Source organism: Saccoglossus kowalevskii, chromosome 5, assembly GCF_978046115.1.
Source record: "Saccoglossus kowalevskii chromosome 5, keSacKowa6.1, whole genome shotgun sequence".
Taxonomy (NCBI): Eukaryota; Metazoa; Hemichordata; class Enteropneusta; family Harrimaniidae; genus Saccoglossus; species Saccoglossus kowalevskii.
This window is the reverse complement of record NC_140645.1, coordinates 24119039-24137221: the sequence shown is the minus strand read 5'-3', so window position 1 is coordinate 24137221 and position 18183 is coordinate 24119039. Positions and strand designations below refer to the sequence as shown.

At 35.6% G+C, this 18183-nt stretch overlaps 1 protein-coding gene and 1 long non-coding RNA gene across 2 annotated transcripts in view; one reads left to right on the top strand and one right to left on the bottom strand.

Annotated features, from left to right (window-relative positions):
* LOC102807390 (DDB1- and CUL4-associated factor 8-like) overlaps nucleotides 1-18183 on the bottom strand; it is a 41029-nt gene that overhangs the window by 8477 nt on the left and 14369 nt on the right. The window contains exons 5-9 of the mRNA XM_085499244.1: nucleotides 10030-10124; nucleotides 8551-8658; nucleotides 7746-7876; nucleotides 2832-2939; nucleotides 1275-1405 (exon numbers count right to left, since the gene is read on the bottom strand). Coding sequence (XP_085355370.1) covers nucleotides 1275-1405; nucleotides 2832-2939; nucleotides 7746-7876; nucleotides 8551-8658; nucleotides 10030-10124 — 573 coding nt within the window. The remainder of the gene's footprint in view (nucleotides 1-1274; nucleotides 1406-2831; nucleotides 2940-7745; nucleotides 7877-8550; nucleotides 8659-10029; nucleotides 10125-18183) is intronic.
* On the top strand, nucleotides 14690-16132 carry LOC146745917 (uncharacterized). The gene is made up of 2 exons (XR_014929419.1): nucleotides 14690-15052; nucleotides 15795-16132. It is a non-coding gene; the product is annotated as an uncharacterized LOC146745917 (long non-coding RNA).

The following is an 18183-nucleotide window of genomic DNA, read 5'->3' as shown; positions in this document are numbered from 1 at the left end:
GCAAATTAGGTAATTAATATGCACAATTATTTACCCTAAAACTAATCAGGTCTCTGCATAGTCCTAAAGGATCTATGTACCAAGTTTCATTGAAATGCGATGATTAGTACTTGAGATACCCGTGGAAAAGCTGAAAAATAACTAATTATGCAAATTAGGTGATTAATATGCACAAATATTTATCGAAAACAATCAATCTCTGCATAGTCCTTGAGTATGTAAGTACCAAGTTTCATTGAAATGTAATGCTAACTACTTATATCAAATGCTGAAAATTAATTAATTATGCAAATTAGGTAATTAATATGTACTGATATTACCATAAAAACTATCAGGTCTGTGCAGTGTCGTATGACATCTATGTACCAAGTTTCATTGAAATGTGATGATTAGTACCGTAAAATCTGTATTAGAAGCCGCATCCCTAATAGAAGTCGCATCCATACTATTTGAATAATTGAGAACTAAAAATTCATCATTTCTCATATGTGTAGATGCTCTAATAGAAGCCGCATCCCCTCTGTTGCATTGTACCATTTTAATAGAAGCCGCGGCTTCTAATACAGATTTTACAGTACTTGAGATATCAGTGGAAAAACCGAAAATTGACTAATCATTATGCAAATTAGGTAATTAGTGTCCACGAATTATTACCAAAAACTAATCAAAACCTAGCATTAGTTCAGAGCATCTATGTACCAAGTTTCATCAAAATCCAATGAGTGGTTGTTTAGATATCAGTGGAACAGTCATAGAACAGCTAAAAATTAGCTAATTATCATGCAAATTAGGTAATTAACGAGCATGGATTTTTACCAAAACCTAATCAAATCTGCGCATTGGCCCAGAGCATCTATGCACCAAGTTTCATCAAAAACCGATGTATGGTTCTTGAGATAGCAGTGGAACAGTCGGACACACATACACACACACACACACACACACACACACATACACACATACACACATACACACATACACACACACATACAGACACACTAACTGCAAAGACTCCCATTTTGTGCTTCGCACATGGGAGTAAAAAATTACTCCACAACTAGATCAAATACATTTTTTCAGAAACATGGATCAATTTGTATTACCCGATCATGAAAAGTCGTTTTGGTAATCAGATCACAGAACGTATTAATGATATAGTAAACTTTTTCAGAAAGCTGTTCCACCCTGTGATGCATACAATTTACAGAGACAAAGGTTTATATTGTTATGTAGCAAGTGGGAAATCATACAGTAGACTACTGCAATCTACTTACCACTCCTCCTTCATCCCCTACCATGAACTGTACTATCCTCTCAGTCTGCTTCTCCCATAGGAATATATTTCCACAGTCACTGCCACTTACAATGAACTCACTCTGAGGGCCATAGAAATTAACACCTTTCACTGAAATAGAGAGAAAAACATGTCTACGAACGAACTAAACGTACAATAAATGAAATGACTGACTTCAGTTATTGTGACTTTGGTTGTCTTGCACAATACAAATGCTTTTATATAAAAGATTAATACATGTATCGCTGCAATTTGTTTAAGATTTACCCAGAATATACATACATGAACAAGCAGTCTCTCGGCTGAGATAGCTCCGCTGTTAGCAATGCACATTTCAATTAAAGAACAGAAGATATCATTAGAAAATGAACAATATACATAGTATCAATGCAATGGGATTTGTTGATTTCAACAAGAATTCAAAAATATCATTTTTCACCATAAATGATTGTGGTTTTTAACAAGAAGTTGAAAATATCACTTTTTACCAAAAATGACAAAAATATTCACCCAAATTAGAGAATTGAAGATATCATTACAAAATGAACAAATCTGAGAGAGGTCCATATGTAGTACCTATATATGTAATATCAAAGCAATTGGACTTGCGGTTTTTAAAAAGAAGTCGAAAATATCACTTTTTACCAAAAATGACAAAAATATTCACCAAAATTAGAGAATTAAAGATATCATTACAAAAGGAACAAATCTGAGAGAGGTCCATATGTAGTACGGTACCTATATATGTAATATCAAAGCAATTGGACTTGCGGTTTTTAACAAGAAGTTGAAAATATCATTTTTTACCAAAAATGCCAATAATATTCACCAAAATTAGAGAATTGAAGATATGATCATGAAATGAACAAATCTAAGGGAGGTCTACCCAAGGTACATATACACCAAGTATCAAAGCATTCAGGCCTGTAGTTTTCAAGAAGAAGTCGAAAAAGTAAAACATTGACACGGACGACAGACGACGGACGACAGACAATCAGTCATATGATAAGCTCCGCTCGACAAAGTCGACAGCGGAGCTAAAAAAAAAAAATTATAAAGTTAATTGATAAAGCACATATTTTATGATAATTTTAAAATTCAAATAAAAATATATGCATACATTGATTTTGAAAAACAAATTGAACAGGAAATCTACTTTTTTTTTCAGAGTGTTAATGTAGATGAGCAATTACATGAGAACGAAATATTCATTTAGAATTCATAAAATTGAATTTAGAACAAAACAAAAATCCAGAGTACACATATAACATAGACAATTACTGTAAAATGACTAATTTTCACTGGGTTTAAATTTTACTAATTTACATTTAGGCATATTTAGTGGGTTTTAAATTCACGGTTTTATCATTTAGACAATGTGTTCTATGCTAAATTTTACATATTCACTGGGTTTTAATTTAGCGCATTTTTAGCGAAATGAGCAAAATTAAAACCCAGTGAATAATCAACCCTTTTAGAGTACCTTGACACCATACTGCAAGACACAGAGAACTTAAACAATGTATAGAAAACTTACCAGTTGCATTGTTTCTATGCCCTTTATATTTGTGGATATATTCAGCACCATCGCTGTGATTATTATCAAACAAGTAAATGTCTTCATCATTATAACTCGCCAAAATCTCTGTAACAAACAGATTAAAATTACGAGTTACAGCAAGATGCATTTACATATACAGCCAAATATTAACATTATTCCAGCTTTCAGCATTGTAATACAACAGCATCTGAAAAAAAATACAGTGAAACCCGTGTTCCTCTCAGAACATACGAAAATCACTACACACATCATGGGTCACTCATTAGATATCCTATTAGATGTCCATAGCACTAATAGCCAAATGATTTCCAAGACTTTTCCAGACGTTTTTCCAAACTTTCTTGCATTTTTCCCAAGACAATTTGACCCTTAATTCAGGCCAACATCATCACCAAAGCTCATCAAAGTTCTGAAGATATGGTAGTTTCCTGGAGAAAATAGGCCTTTCTAAAATTAATTAATAACTACATGTATGAAGAAATTTAAAGACCTTTCAACATTTTTTCAAAGACTTTCCAGATCTCAAAAAATCCAAAGACTTGCAAAGAATTTTCCCAACGCTAGGGACCCTGTCTATTCATTATGTATGCATGACTCAACCGCTACACAATTACAAAGTGGCAAAAGCAAAAGGCAAAGCACAAGTGTACATTAAAAGGTCAATGTCAGTTTGAAAAAACAAATTCTTTAGTTTAGGGGATTGGAGAGATTGACCCTAAATAAGTTCTTTATCCTTTAAAATTTTAAACGACTTTAATTTAGACTGGGTGCACATGCAACTAAATGGCAAAATAACAGAAATTTGTATTTAAGTTAGTGGGTCAGCAGGTATCCTCAGGTTACCAAAAAATACATTCAACAAATGTATTCACTTTTTAACTTTGAGCGATAACCTGGGCTGACTGGCACGCCTTATGAATTTATTACATGAGAGTCTAAGTTGCAATTTCCCTGATATCTGACAGACATGCTGGCCAATATCTTGCAGGTCAAAGAAGTAGATTACATGTACACTGTATAATATCTATAATCTATGCACTCATTTAACACCGCTTAGACCCAGCTACAATACTAGTAAAATGTTGTCAGTGTAAACAGGGTCAATCATCTGAGATTACATGAAGTATTCTTCATTTTGAAGAATTCTATGGAAAATGCCTTGATTATGAAAAATTTGATCAGAAGTCGAACTGATGAACAAAGAGCATTTTATTTTCATGGCTTTCCATAATGTGTGAAAATCTGAATGGATAATGAGATACAATGTATTATTAGCATGGAATCTTGGCATCATTACAGTGGCATATAGAGGCTTTGCAGTGACGTCACAAAAATCACTAGGCCGCCATGTTGGATTACAAACAAACCATACGCAACGAAAGCCACGGGGAGGGTGTGGGGTTCTGTTATTATTACATATGTTCCATAGGAAACTTTTGTAAGGGATAATCATGATAATATGCTTGAAATGAAATCAAATTACTATCCGTATATGAAGTAAGTAGATTTAACCTACCACTGACGAAATGATCAGAGCAGACACGAATGTATGGAAGATTTGACTATTATGTACTGCAGTTTATTTTGATTCGTCCCTGAAATCAAAATCGGTATTTCCACAACCCATATGCAAATGAGGTCCGAGAGCAAACAAAGTAGTCCCTTCAGGAGTACAGTTTTTCGGAATAAACAATATTTAGAAGTACGATATTTTCCCCTTGGGGTACATGAATATACTTGCCGAGTGACATGAAATTTGAACAACAGTAATGGTACTTTTAAGCAGTCACTTATTTTGGCCCAAACTAATTTGCATATCACCCATGCAATAATGTTTTCGGTATTTTCTCGGTCGATATGCAAATGAACATGGTATTTTCATTGGCTACCGAACTCTTTTTATTTTGTAAACACATTTTCGTTTGCTATTTTTATCCAGTTCAAATCTTTCAACAACATTTTTGGCATGTCAGGTGTACATCATATGGAATACTACGATTGGGAGAACTTAATGTGTGTTGACCACCTGGAAACTGAGTTTTATAAACCTTGAAGGGCTCTCAGAAGATCCACCAGCAGTAAAATCAGCGCTTACTATGGAGCCGCAACCATCAGCATCGAGATACCAGGTTTCTGCTGGCGACGTTGCGACGTTACTCAGTTCCAAATAAAAATTACCAACGCCAAAAGAGCAACATTTTAACCGGTAATCAAGACTCAGTCAATCCACGACCAGCAAGCAACATCACACACGAAGGTGTAGCGTGCAGCCACAGTCCCTCAACGAAGGACTGTGGTGCAGCTAAGCGACAACCGCTGTCAACGAAAGTCATCCCGTCTGTAGAGTACCGCAGTTGCACGGCATGTTTGCCAATGCACAATTCTGTGGCGGAACTTTTAACTTCAACATAAACTGTGTATCATAGTCGTCCAGTTCAAGTTCTGGTTCTGCCGTGGTCCCAACTAAACGTCAACGAGTTATTTATTCGGACAGTGACTCAGATTAGACGTCTGATTATTTTATTTTCAAACAAACAGTGACACGCGTTCTCCGGGCGCGTTCTACACTGACACGCGCTGCTAGGGCGTAACACTTATATTGGAACATATTAATGGGCAATGGGATTCCCCGACCTAAATTCCATCCCGGTTTGCACGTTCTTTCTTTAATACGAAATAATCAAGTATGGAACATATGTAATAATAACAGAACCACAAATTTCGACGTTCTTTCGAGATTTCTTCAGTCTTTTCACCCTGATTACGAATAACTGTCGGTAGCCTGAAGAATGATTTATCATTGTCTCGATTTCCGCCGTTGCTGCAGTTGACAATAGCACAGAAATTCACCATTATTCCGCACAAAACATGGACAAACCACAGGATATCAAGCTGACAGTGTATTGTTGTCATGGTTTCCATGATTGCGTTTGTACTCCAAGATGGCGGATCACGTGTTTCGTGACGTCATGTGGGAAGCCTCTATACTATAGTGAGTGAAACATCGCATAGATTCTAGGCTACATAATGAGATATTACTAGCATTGTAGCTAGGCATTAGAGTGGTGCATAGTGAGTGAAACATTGCATAGATTCTAGGCTACATAATGAGATATTACTAGCATTGTAGCTACCGGGGGTAGGCATTAGAGTGGTGTATAGTGAGTGGAACACTGCATAGATTCTAGGCTACATAATGAGATATTACTAGCATTGTACCTAGGCATTAGAGTGGTGTATAGTGAGTGAAACATCGCATAGTTTCTAGGCTACATAATGAGATATTACTAGCATTGTAGCTAGGCATTAGAGTGGTGTATAGTGAGTGGAACACTGCATAGATTCTAGGCTACATAATGAGATATTACTAGCATTGTAGCTAGGCATTTGTAGAGTGGTGTATAGTGAGTGAAACATCGCATAGATTCTAGGCTACATAATGAGATATTACTAGCATTGTAGCTAGGCATTAGAGTGGTGTATAGTGAGTGGAACACTGCATAGATTCTAGGCTACATAATGAGATATTACTAGCATTGTAGCTAGGCATTAGAGTGGTGTATAGTGAGTGGAACACTGCATAGATTCTAGGCTACATAATGAGATATTACTAGCAATGTAGCTAGGCATTAGAGTGGTGTATAGTGAGTGGAACACTGCATAGATTCTCGGCTACATAATGAGATATTACTAGCATTGTAGCTAGGCATTAGAGTGGTGTATAGTGAGTGGAACACTGCATAGATTCTAGGCTACATAATGAGATATTACTAGCATTGTAGCTAGACATTAGAGTGGTGTATAGTGAGTGGAACACTGCATAGATTCTAGGCTACATAATGAGATATTACTAGCATTGTAGCTAGGCATTAGAGTGGTGTATAGTGAGTGGAACACTGCATAGATTCTAGGCTACATAATGAGATATTACTAGCATTGTAGCTAGGCATTTGTAGAGTGGTGTATAGTGAGTGGAACACTGCATAGATTCTAGGCTACATAATGAGATATTACTAGCATTGTAGCTAGGCATTAGAGTGGTGTATAGTGAGTGGAACACTGCATAGATTCTAGGCTACATAATGAGATATTACTAGCATTGTAGCTAGGCATTAGAGTGGTGTATAGTGAGTGGAACACTGCATATATTCTAGGCTACATAATGAGATATTACTAGCATTGTAGCTAGGCATTTGTAGAGTGGTGTATAGTGAGTGGAACACTGCATAGATTCTAGGCTTACATAATGAGATATTACTAGCATTGTAGCTAGGCATTTGTAGAGTGGTGTATAGTGAGTGGAACACTGCATAGATTCTAGGCTACATAATGAGATATTACTAGCATTGTAGCTAGGCATTAGAGTGGTGTATAGGGAGTAGAACACTGCATAGATTCTAGGCTACATAATGAGATATTACTAGCATTGTAGCTAGGCATTAGAGTGGTGTATAGTGAGTGGAACACTGCATAGATTCTAGACTACACAATGAGATATTACTAGCATTGTAGCTAGGCATTAGAGTGGAGTATAGGGAGTAGAACACTGCATAGATTCTAGGCTATATAATGAGATATTACTAGCATTGTAGCTAGGCATTAGAGTGGTGTATAGTGAGTGGAACACTGCATAGATTCTAGGCTACATAATGAGATATTACTAGCATTGTAGCTAGGCATTAGAGTGGTGTAAAGTGAATGGAACACAGTATAGATTTTAGGTTACATGAGATATTACTAGCATTGTAGCTAGGCATTAGAGTGGTGTAAAGTGAGTGGAACACCGCATAGATTTTAGGTTACATGAGATATTACTAGCATTGTACCTAGGCATTTATAGAGTGGTGTATAGTGAATGAAACATCACATAGATTCTAGATTTAAACCTACCAGTTCCATTGTAATTATACACAAGGCATGTCACATTAGCTCTGATCTCACTGTCAACTAAATGATGTGGACAGAACTTCTTAAGCAATCCATCGTTGTCATTTTCAGCTATTTTCCTTCTGTCATAAACTCTGATAGAAAAACAAATCAGCATAGTTAAAAAACAGTTTGTAAACACAATGGGCATCAAATTCTGTTATCACACACAGCACAGACAGAGTGTATTGGTTCCAGGACGCTACTCTCTAAAGAATTATAATACAACATGTTTGATTGATTATACAGAATTTACTAATACACTAACCACTACTAACTCCAGATATTTCTTAAAGAGAGAGGGTGGTCACCTGCGCACATGTGGGAATTGAGTCCCAAGCCAAGATAACAACACATGCTAAAAACTCAAAGGCTCATGGGTAGACCCTTTTTTGTAAACAATGACATGCTATGGACGCCTGACACATGTGTAGGTGACGACTCCCTCGCTTTAATAATAATCTTTTGCGGTATACACATTTTCTATAAATCCAGTGCTCTGGGGACAAAGCGGTTTCAAAGCATGAATGGATGACACATCGTTTTATCTGTAGTGATCCATCAACCAAGACTACGTTATCGATTTTATTATATAAACTAGATGACTAAACAGCATTTGAACGACGTCTCTTTCACTCATACATGTCACTTTGACATCACAGACACATTCTGTCACTAGAGGATGTGGTTTATACGAAAAGTGTAATTTAAAGCTATACTCAAAGGATGCAAAGGAGGCATGGTCTTGAATAAACCATCATGAGCTAACCTGACAAAATGATCACGTCCACCAACGGCAAATTCATGCGCATTCATAGGATTTATAAAAATACTATACAAGGCAACCTTCTTATCATTCTCCTTTGTAGTAACCAATCTGTGAAATAAAATAACTGTTAGAATGAACTCAAAATTGCAATTGGATCAGCTCATATGGGTAGACCAATATACAATGTACACTCTAGATCTCAGGTTATCAATGACACCACATCCCTGGAAATTAACACCACATGGTAATACCAATTTGCATATCATTTGCATATCATTTTCCATATAATTTGTATATCATTTGCATATCATTTGCACACTTATACACATGTGTAATATGGGTACTCCTATGGTGCACTTCACACAATAACAAAACCAATACACATGAACAAATAAGAAGCGTAGATTAAAAGGTCAATGCCGGATTTAAAAATAAATCTTCAGTTTGGGGATAGGAGAGTTTGACCCTAAATAGATTCTTTATCCTGCAAAAACTATTTCAGTTTGGACCTGGTACACATGCAACTAAATGACCTAATAATGACAATTTGTATACTCAGAATATAGGACAGATAGGAAATAATTTTTAAATTTTTTGCCATTTCATTTTTACATTTTTACAATAATACAAAACATGTTGGCAATATTATCCAATAAAGTTTTGAAAAATAGGGGTTAGGGGAATGACATTTTTTATTCAACATTGAACTTTTTATGTAGTCCCTAATCATCTACTTGTCACAACTTGGACAAGAATTAATTGTATTATTTTATTATTGTTCACTGTTCTCTGGTTATTCACCACCTATGAGCTATGCACTACACACAACACAACACAACACAACACAACACAAGACAAGACCAAGAAGGTGTTTTGTGCTACCCTCCATACATCGCAAGACAAAAGTATTCAAAGTATTCAAATCTGCCACTAGAGGGCGGCAGCACAAAATATGACTAATCTTCCCCAACCAACATCCACACACCACTATACAGAATCTATACAGAGAGTGTGTATTTAGGTGCACCCTTTGGTAATTTGACATTTTTCACCACTTGTTCCGTTTTTTCATCACAAATTCACAAAATAGTTCTGTTTATAGTCTGCACTTTCCTTCAGAAGATTGGGGCAAAAATAGCCAAATTTAAAACTGAAAACTGACTCAAATTTTGTCTGTTGGCTCAAAAAAAAAATAAGAAAAAAGTACAGAATAATTTGGGCAAGAAGGTCAGAATTATTTATTTTACGAAAGTTTAAGTTCATGGGAGAGTACATTCACATCAAGTTTGCAAAGCTGTGCAATTTGGTGTGTAAATACGATAGTAATATGATTAAATATAGTCATAGTCTCACTTAATTTGTTGCTATATAAAAATTCCAATTTTTTAAAACTCCAACAGCACAGAAATTATATTAAATTATTAAATTACAGACGGAACTACATTGTGGAAGATCACAAAGTAAGTGAAGAGTGCTTACTTGTTGTGTTGATTGTCTCTGAGATCCATGCTATAGACAAGAGAGTCTTCCCCGCAGGATAGAAAGTTGACAGGAGAATCAGGTTCTAAACCCAGCTGAAAGTAACAGAAAACGACATTATAATAGGAGTAATACACTTAGCATTATAACACCCCCCCCCCCCCCACTAAGGTTGTTATTGTACATGTCAGTTTGAAATATGCACCTGACACATTTTTTTTTTTTTGCAATAGCGTGTATCAGAGCACCATATGGTCGACTGACAATTGTTTGTTTTTCTGTTTCAGAGCATGTTTTGTATTCAAATAAACCTCTGATGCATGTATTCGAAAGCACCATTTATTAAGTTTTAAACATTTATCATACATGTTGTATATTATTAGGTTATTACGAAGATATCTCAAAGTATGCACGAAGACAGTACAGTGTCAGTATCGACAGACGCGCAGCGTACTGTCTGAGTGCATATTTTGAGATATCTTCGTAATAACTTCATTATTATGCATCATCAAGAATGCTGAATCCAAAAAGTTTAGAGCAGAATCAGTGAATTTCTTTGTGTGGAGTCCGGTCAAACTCTAGTGGCATGTTTGTTTTTATTTTAGAGGATGCTTATGTGCGTAATCATTCCATATTTGGAATTCAAATTTTCTTATATGGTAGAATGAAAATACCCCGTAAAATTACAGCACACTGTAGCTTAGGGCGTTACGGTGACAGAGGTATAATAATGCAAATTATATTGATAGAGTGTTACTCATTTTGAAAACATTTTATCAATCAAAGGAGTGTGAATTAAACAACCGGAAAACATCACTCAATGTAAAGAGTATAACAGCATAGACCTTAGAAAACGGTACCGTACTACTGTATAAACTGCTATAATCTTCACTTCTAAAAATGTTCACAATTTGATAATTTTATGGCTTTCATGAAACTCACTCAATATGGTAGGACAGCATTGGTAGTTGCGAAATTAAAGCTGTCTAAAGTATTAAAGTGACTAAAACAAACAATGTAGCATTATCCACCATGGATAAAACTATTTTATACGTTCAAGACCACAGGGTACTGGAATTTTATACAAAAATATTCTCACCAAAATCAGACTACAACAAACCTAAGCACTGTATAGCATTTAGAAAAGCACCTCAGTGAAAGGTAACCAACAAAATGGCTACGCGAATCGAGAAGTTGAAAGCATTCCATCTTCTATTGGAACAGTGCCCTCAGTGTCAGTTTTTTGATAATATTGAACTTTAATGTTCAGCAAAAAACTTCATTGAATCCTGGGTAAAAAATATTTGTATGTTTATTTTTATTGATTTACCAATGAGTTTTCACAAACAAGAAAAATTAATTATTAAGGTACATAAAATACAGTTGTTTTAATTTTTCTAAATACTGTTTCATTTAATATTACAATATACAAGAAATGAGACAACCGCCTAATGTTCTATGCTCTCAGACATTTTTCAAAATTGATTCCAAAGACGAATCGGTAAAAGTTGGATTACCGTTATATAATGCATATAGGAAATGTTTGCTATTTCCTGTTTTATCACAATCACAAACACACAAACAAATCGGGAGAACACCCAGGTGTTACTGTGAAATCAAACTCTAGCTCCCAAGAGATAAGAAAGTAGTTTAATGTCCAGCAAATCAGTTAATAGTATTCACTTCAAAGAGTTAATGAGTAAATGTGTACAGTAAATGTGATAGTTATGATGGTATACCTGATAAGTCACTAATCTATTTATAACTTTTTTTGCCTGAATAAACAGCCAGGAATTATTGACATGAGTGCCAAATGGGTTTTTCCATTAATCAGTAAAACAGAACATCTACATATCATAATGACCTGTTTTTTTGTTTTTTTATTAATTGTCTTGTTAATTTCAAACCTTTATTAAACATTGAGTTTATAAGTGAAAAACATTGGTACTGTAGTATGTGTAAAACCTCTCTGCAGCAAAATTAGCATATTTAGTGGGCAGTAAACACAGAGCACAGCAATAATGTTGCAATCTCAGATTTTAAATTGATACAAAGTAATTAATTCAGTACCAGGACAGAAACATGAGGCAATCAGATGGCTATAAATAGACTAGACATGTTATATAATCACAAGCATATGATGGTATTATATTGGGAATCTTGTCGTATAAATAGAATTGGAAACAAGCTACTGAGAATGTCACATGCCCCTTAAAGTATCATTATTTATATGCTTCACTGACTGTTGTGATCACCATGAAAACAAGCCATGCATGGCACAGTCCCCGTTAGTTATCAAATTTAAGATATATAGTTATGTCATTAAACAAATTGACGTGCATATGTATGATATCATGTATGATGTATGTGTGAAGTTTGATTGTAATTGGTCCAGGCATTTCTAAGATACATGTCCGGACGCACGCACAGACGCACGCACATAGGTCAAAACATAAGTCCCCGTTTTCAGACTGCGTCCGAACGGGGACTAAAAAATAAAGTCAGATGATTTGGCAAGAAATTATATTGAAGTGCGGAAGCTAGCCTGCATTGAACACCTTGGCAATAATGAATCATATAACATCATTTCGATGTTGTAACTGCTTATGACCACATAATATGACAAGCTACTAAATTCAATTTCATGTGCTGTGGTTTAAGATTTCTCATGAACTGTACAAAATCAAAATCCTTTATGATGCTTACAGGGTTAGTAAGAGATTTTCAATGAAGTGGGAAAGCAACTTTACGGTACAAGACTAATATTTAATTAAAGTGCGGCAGTCGTAGTGCCGCGTCCTGTTCGATATGGGACTCATAGAAACAAATACAACGCGTGTAAAATACATTGTTTATTTACATGAAATTCGAACACGCGCTCCGCGCAACCACTGCGCTTTAATATATCGGAAACCATACTAGCTCTAGCATGTGTTAGATAATATTTTTATTCCAACATACAAATCCTGTGCTACAAAATTAACAATAGTTATGATTCATCATCTACATGTATGTGACATGCATTTTTAATCTATCATTACATCATACTGTGGAGATATACATTAGTTACCAACCAGAATATTTACAAATACTTTAAATCAAAGTAATCCAGACTAAGCACACATTAATTGAGTGGACACCAGAGAAAAATAAACTATTTATAAACATATATGATAGCATTTTGAAATGATTGCATACTAGCCATGCCAGCTGTGCATACCACATGTCCCGAGTATGAACTTTTGATATACTTTATTCGCATTGGCAGAGGGCCAACTGGTGGCGCACACAGTCAAAACATCATAGATTGGGTTCGTTGCAATTACATTGATGCCAGTTTTATCAAAATCGTGTTTTCTCAAACAGTTGAAGTAGACACTCAGCAAGACTAGGTGTGACTAATATGATTTCACACATAACATTTTAAAATTTTCAGTATTGCTGCATTAAGGACGAAAGTAGACGACAAATAAACAGACAGTCATTTCTGGGACACCCCTGATAGTTGTGTGCATGAGTGTAGTACCCAAAATTGAAACTATTTTTTTCACACTATTAGAGGTATTCAAAATTTGTCAATGTTCACCAAAAAAACAGGTTTACAGGATATGATTAATCTCATTACATTTATCAGAATGTCAAGTGTTTACATGATCTGATTCATATCATGAGACTAATCAGTTCACAATGAACACTCCCGATTATCAAACAATCAGATCAGACATCTGATTTTGTGGGTTTACATGATCAGGTGAATCAACTTGTACAAACTGGTCTTAAAAATATTATATAAACCAAGCCATGCATGGCACAGTCCCCGTCAGTTATCAAATCTGAGCTTTAATTAAGCATTATTTTGTGAATGGAAGGTATCAAAGGAGTCACTGGCGGTGATTCGTGCAAGCCGCAGCTGGCTCAAAACTCGTACTCGCTATTTCATTAAAATAGCACATTGGATTGTGGGAAAATCAATGTTTATCAACACATAATGCCACACATGCACGGCGCTAGTGTGTTAATGAAAACATTAAAGAAAAGCGTTTGAATTTGACCCGACAGGTCTGGAGAGCGTTCAATTTATTATTATAAAGTATAAATATATTAAGGCATGCTAAATTCCATTGTTTTGGGCCATTTAACGTTGATCGCTAAAAGTTTCAGTTTAAAACCACCGGACTTCTAATGGTTAAGTCCATGAATATCAGTACAGCAATTAGAACACATAGCCACATGTGATGGAATGAGAAGCTCTTATTGATAGGCAATCTGCCAGAAACACGATAAGATGACACATTTGCATCAGTGACAATTAGACATATGATAACAGTAACAACCACAACTGAGTTGTCTAATTGTTTTCTAAAATGCATCAAGATATCTGTATCTGTTGAGATGGCTCTATTCTTACTGTTATTATGTGTGTATTGTTAACACATTGACACAAGTGATAATCAATAACATACCAATATGTACAGGGTTTCAACACTTTGAATTCCACTATGTAAAGACAGTTGGTCGTCATTTCAACTATTTAAAGTGCCAGTGAAATGGCTGCTATTTTCACGTCTAAAATTATCAATTGATACATAAATATTATTAATTTTTATGTTTCTAAGCATAAATTATTTTTCTTAAGTGAAAAAATGTGTTTTAAACTCAGTCTACAGCAACTTTATTTTTTGTATTTTAAAACGAGGCTCCTCATTAGCTATTCATTGCCATACAGAAATTCCCCTTGTGACGTCAGAAAGGGAAGTTGCTGGGCAGCTCGCATTGCCGATACGTGTAAATAAGGCAAATTTCTTGTGCAGTTGTCTCGTCTTTGACTAAATTGTCACTTATGTACTTTTTCGTCGAGGAAGAACGGGCCATAATGAACACTTGGATATCAAATTTGTTGCATGGGGTTGAGTTAGATGCGAGATATGTCCGTTCTGGTGTGGCTGGTCGCAGTGATGTCACCGTCCCCGGCGCACGTTTGTAAACTATCGCTGAACCTCGGCACTGGACAACTTTCGAGTCGGTAAGAAGTTCTAGTTTTTTTTGTTCTAGTTGAGCTTACTACTCTTTATAAAATATCTTATCGATAATTTCAAAGAGGTATGTGTGAACTCTTTATTATGCTCGATAAACTTAGATCGGGAATTTCCTCAGAAATATTGCCTGCTTCGTTCAAACGTGCATTGGCATCCATATATTGGATTTTCGTTCATGGTCGAAGGCGTGAGTGTCTCGTGTGGCCCGAATGTCAACGGTGTTTTACTTTATCACGTTTGATTTTTTTTTTGCACAAATGAAACTCTTATTTTTTTCCACCATCAACAATTTCTGATATGGTTGTTGGGATCGGCCGACGTCTCTGTGGGCTGCTCTACACACGTAAAATGCCCAATGTTTTGACCTGGCTTCCCTTCACACGAAGCGCGGGTGTGCATTACATCCGCAAGTTTCAAAATTTTAAACGTAAATTTGAAAAATGTTTGGTGAAATAAAATTGACATATTATTATGAAAAGAAAATGAAGAAAAAAAATTTAATTATTTTTTGAATAATCGTTTGAGAGGATTGGGTGGCAATTGCTTATACTTGTGTACTAATTGTAAATGTGTTCAATATTTTTTTCATCCATAATTCAAACACATATATAACATAATAATAGTTGCCTTTATTATAGTAAAAAAAGATGCATCATAAAACGAATGAATTACGTATAAACAAATGCCAAATAAAGATTGTGACCTTATTTATTTTCTAAACCTCCACAGGTTAACGAGGGGATACTTGAAGTTCATTGAAAAAGACTACAGTACTACCAGAGTGAGCAGTAACAGATTTATCAATATTTATGTCAGAGAATTATTTAGGACTTAAATTACCAAATCTTGGTTTTTCATAGATTCCAAAATCTGAAGATGTGTTTCCTTTTTTCATTGTCACACAGTGTCACTCAATTAAAACCATATACTATAGTAATAGTAATCCATGTACAAATTATATTTTATTCACATTATTTTCCTCACATACATGTACAGACAATCCAATGTTTACATTGTCATATTTCTTTGTTCATCACAAGTCTAAATAAAATTTGTGAACTGTGTAACGTAGCCTGTTTTTTATTAGCATAATTGTTGCAGCATCTGGAAATGTATTTACACTGTTATGTGAATCTTGTAGTGTGGCAATGAACTGCCGAGACTTTGTCAGGGTGGGCATACTGGCTGTTGAGTGGCAGGGGTGCATCATCAAGTGTATGTAATACACAATCTCCTCCAACATACAAGTCTAGTGTATTGAAGAGCTCTTCTACGTAATCTGTAAATTATAATGAGAGCATTTTGATTCAACAATAGTAGATAGAAAACCATAAAGAATCATATCATACATGCTCTATTGAAGTACATTTCCAGTAGAAGCATCAAAATTAAAATAAAAAGAAAACATATTTTGACATTCTAGACGTTAAACTATAGTGATCAATAAAATAGGGAAATAACTAAAAAAAACGACAAATCACAGTTACTAAATAAATGACCGCCGCGTGGAAATAGATTCAGTTGAAATGGGTGAACGCGTCGGGTCACGACGAGGACAAGTGCGTGACTGGTGGCGTTTAATTGGATAACAAAAATAATTGAGAGCAACACACATACAGACAAATTCAGAGTGGACTCGAGTTAGCGTGATTGTCATACTTATTTACTTGGTGATAACGCATTGACAGCCAAAGCCCGGATTCTTATTTCATAAATGATTTCTAGACATCTCGACCCAAGACATTTCGACCCAAATTGAACATCTCGACCCACTGCATCGACGCGACCCTGTCTCAATGTGGCGACGCGAACCTCTATCTAGTTCAACGTTGATCGACATCTTTTAATTCGAAACATCGTGTACTATCTACTAATATTTCCAACGCGTGTGGTCGGCGCCTTTGATTGCGTTAATTTTGTTTTTTATTCGCGAAATCTATCACTGGCAGCGTTTGTTTTGTCATGTCTCATAACTGAAAGTCCAAGCTGACTTTGTTTTGGCTGTAGGTATGAAAAACGGGTCGGGATTTTTTGGGGTCGAGATGTCCAGTACCCCCATAAAATTATTTCGCAGATCAAGCTGGAAGTAAAGTAACAGAGGTGTGAATTCGACATTCAGCACCAATCACCGAACAATTCAGAAACTTTTAGCCTGCGAAAATGAAAACAATTAGCAGTGTGTAAGGACTGTGTAATTTCCTGTTTGTCCGACGCGTCGTTTTCGTGTTACTATCAAAATTATTGATACCTTTACATAACGCAAACTTAATTGTCTCTATAAAGCGATAATCAGGATGGCAAAACAAGTCAAATGATTTGAAACACTTACCCGACGTCTCTCTCTCTTCTGAAATCCGCCTCGGTGATCATGGGCTGGTTTGGAATCTATTTCTTTCAAAATTGTTGGTATTGCGCCAGGTTTAAGTTGTCGGCGCTTCTCTTTAAAACCTAGTTGTTTTTTCACGGCTGAAGACAGTTTTTCGAAAAAAGAATCTGAGGTGAAGTGGACACCACATATGACGCTGTAAGGAGAAGGTCCACCCCAACCTTTTCTCGTTGTTTTCACGGCTTTCGTTTACTGACGTCGCACCTTCGGATAATTTGGAAAAGTGTGAATACTTACACTATGACTATACGTATTACTGCAACCGCCCACAACACAACGTTTAACCATCACAAACGTTTGTTCTGAAAACAACTTCTAAAAACTCTCTATCTCAAAAAAAAAAAAATTGACAAAAAAAAGAAATTCCGACCGAAAAATGTATATTGTTTAAAAGTATGTTGAATCACGCAGTGTTATATAAGTACAGCTCAGGAGTATGGCTTCCTCTCATATTTTGGCATTTGGTGGCGCACTTTCGGCGAGAGTCGGAAATCCGGAAACAGTCGACCGTTTCAGGATAGGTGGGCGTGGCTACAGCACGAGATATATCTTAAATTTACTTGGATAGGAGTAACCATTTTGACAAAAACAATCAATAACTGCCCACTTCAGTAGGACACGGATCTAAAATAGTTAACGTGAGAGTGGGCATTGCACAGGCACTTTAATATTATTTATAGAGACACACTGGACAGAAGTCATCAAAGTTTGTTATTTTTATCCAGTACAAAA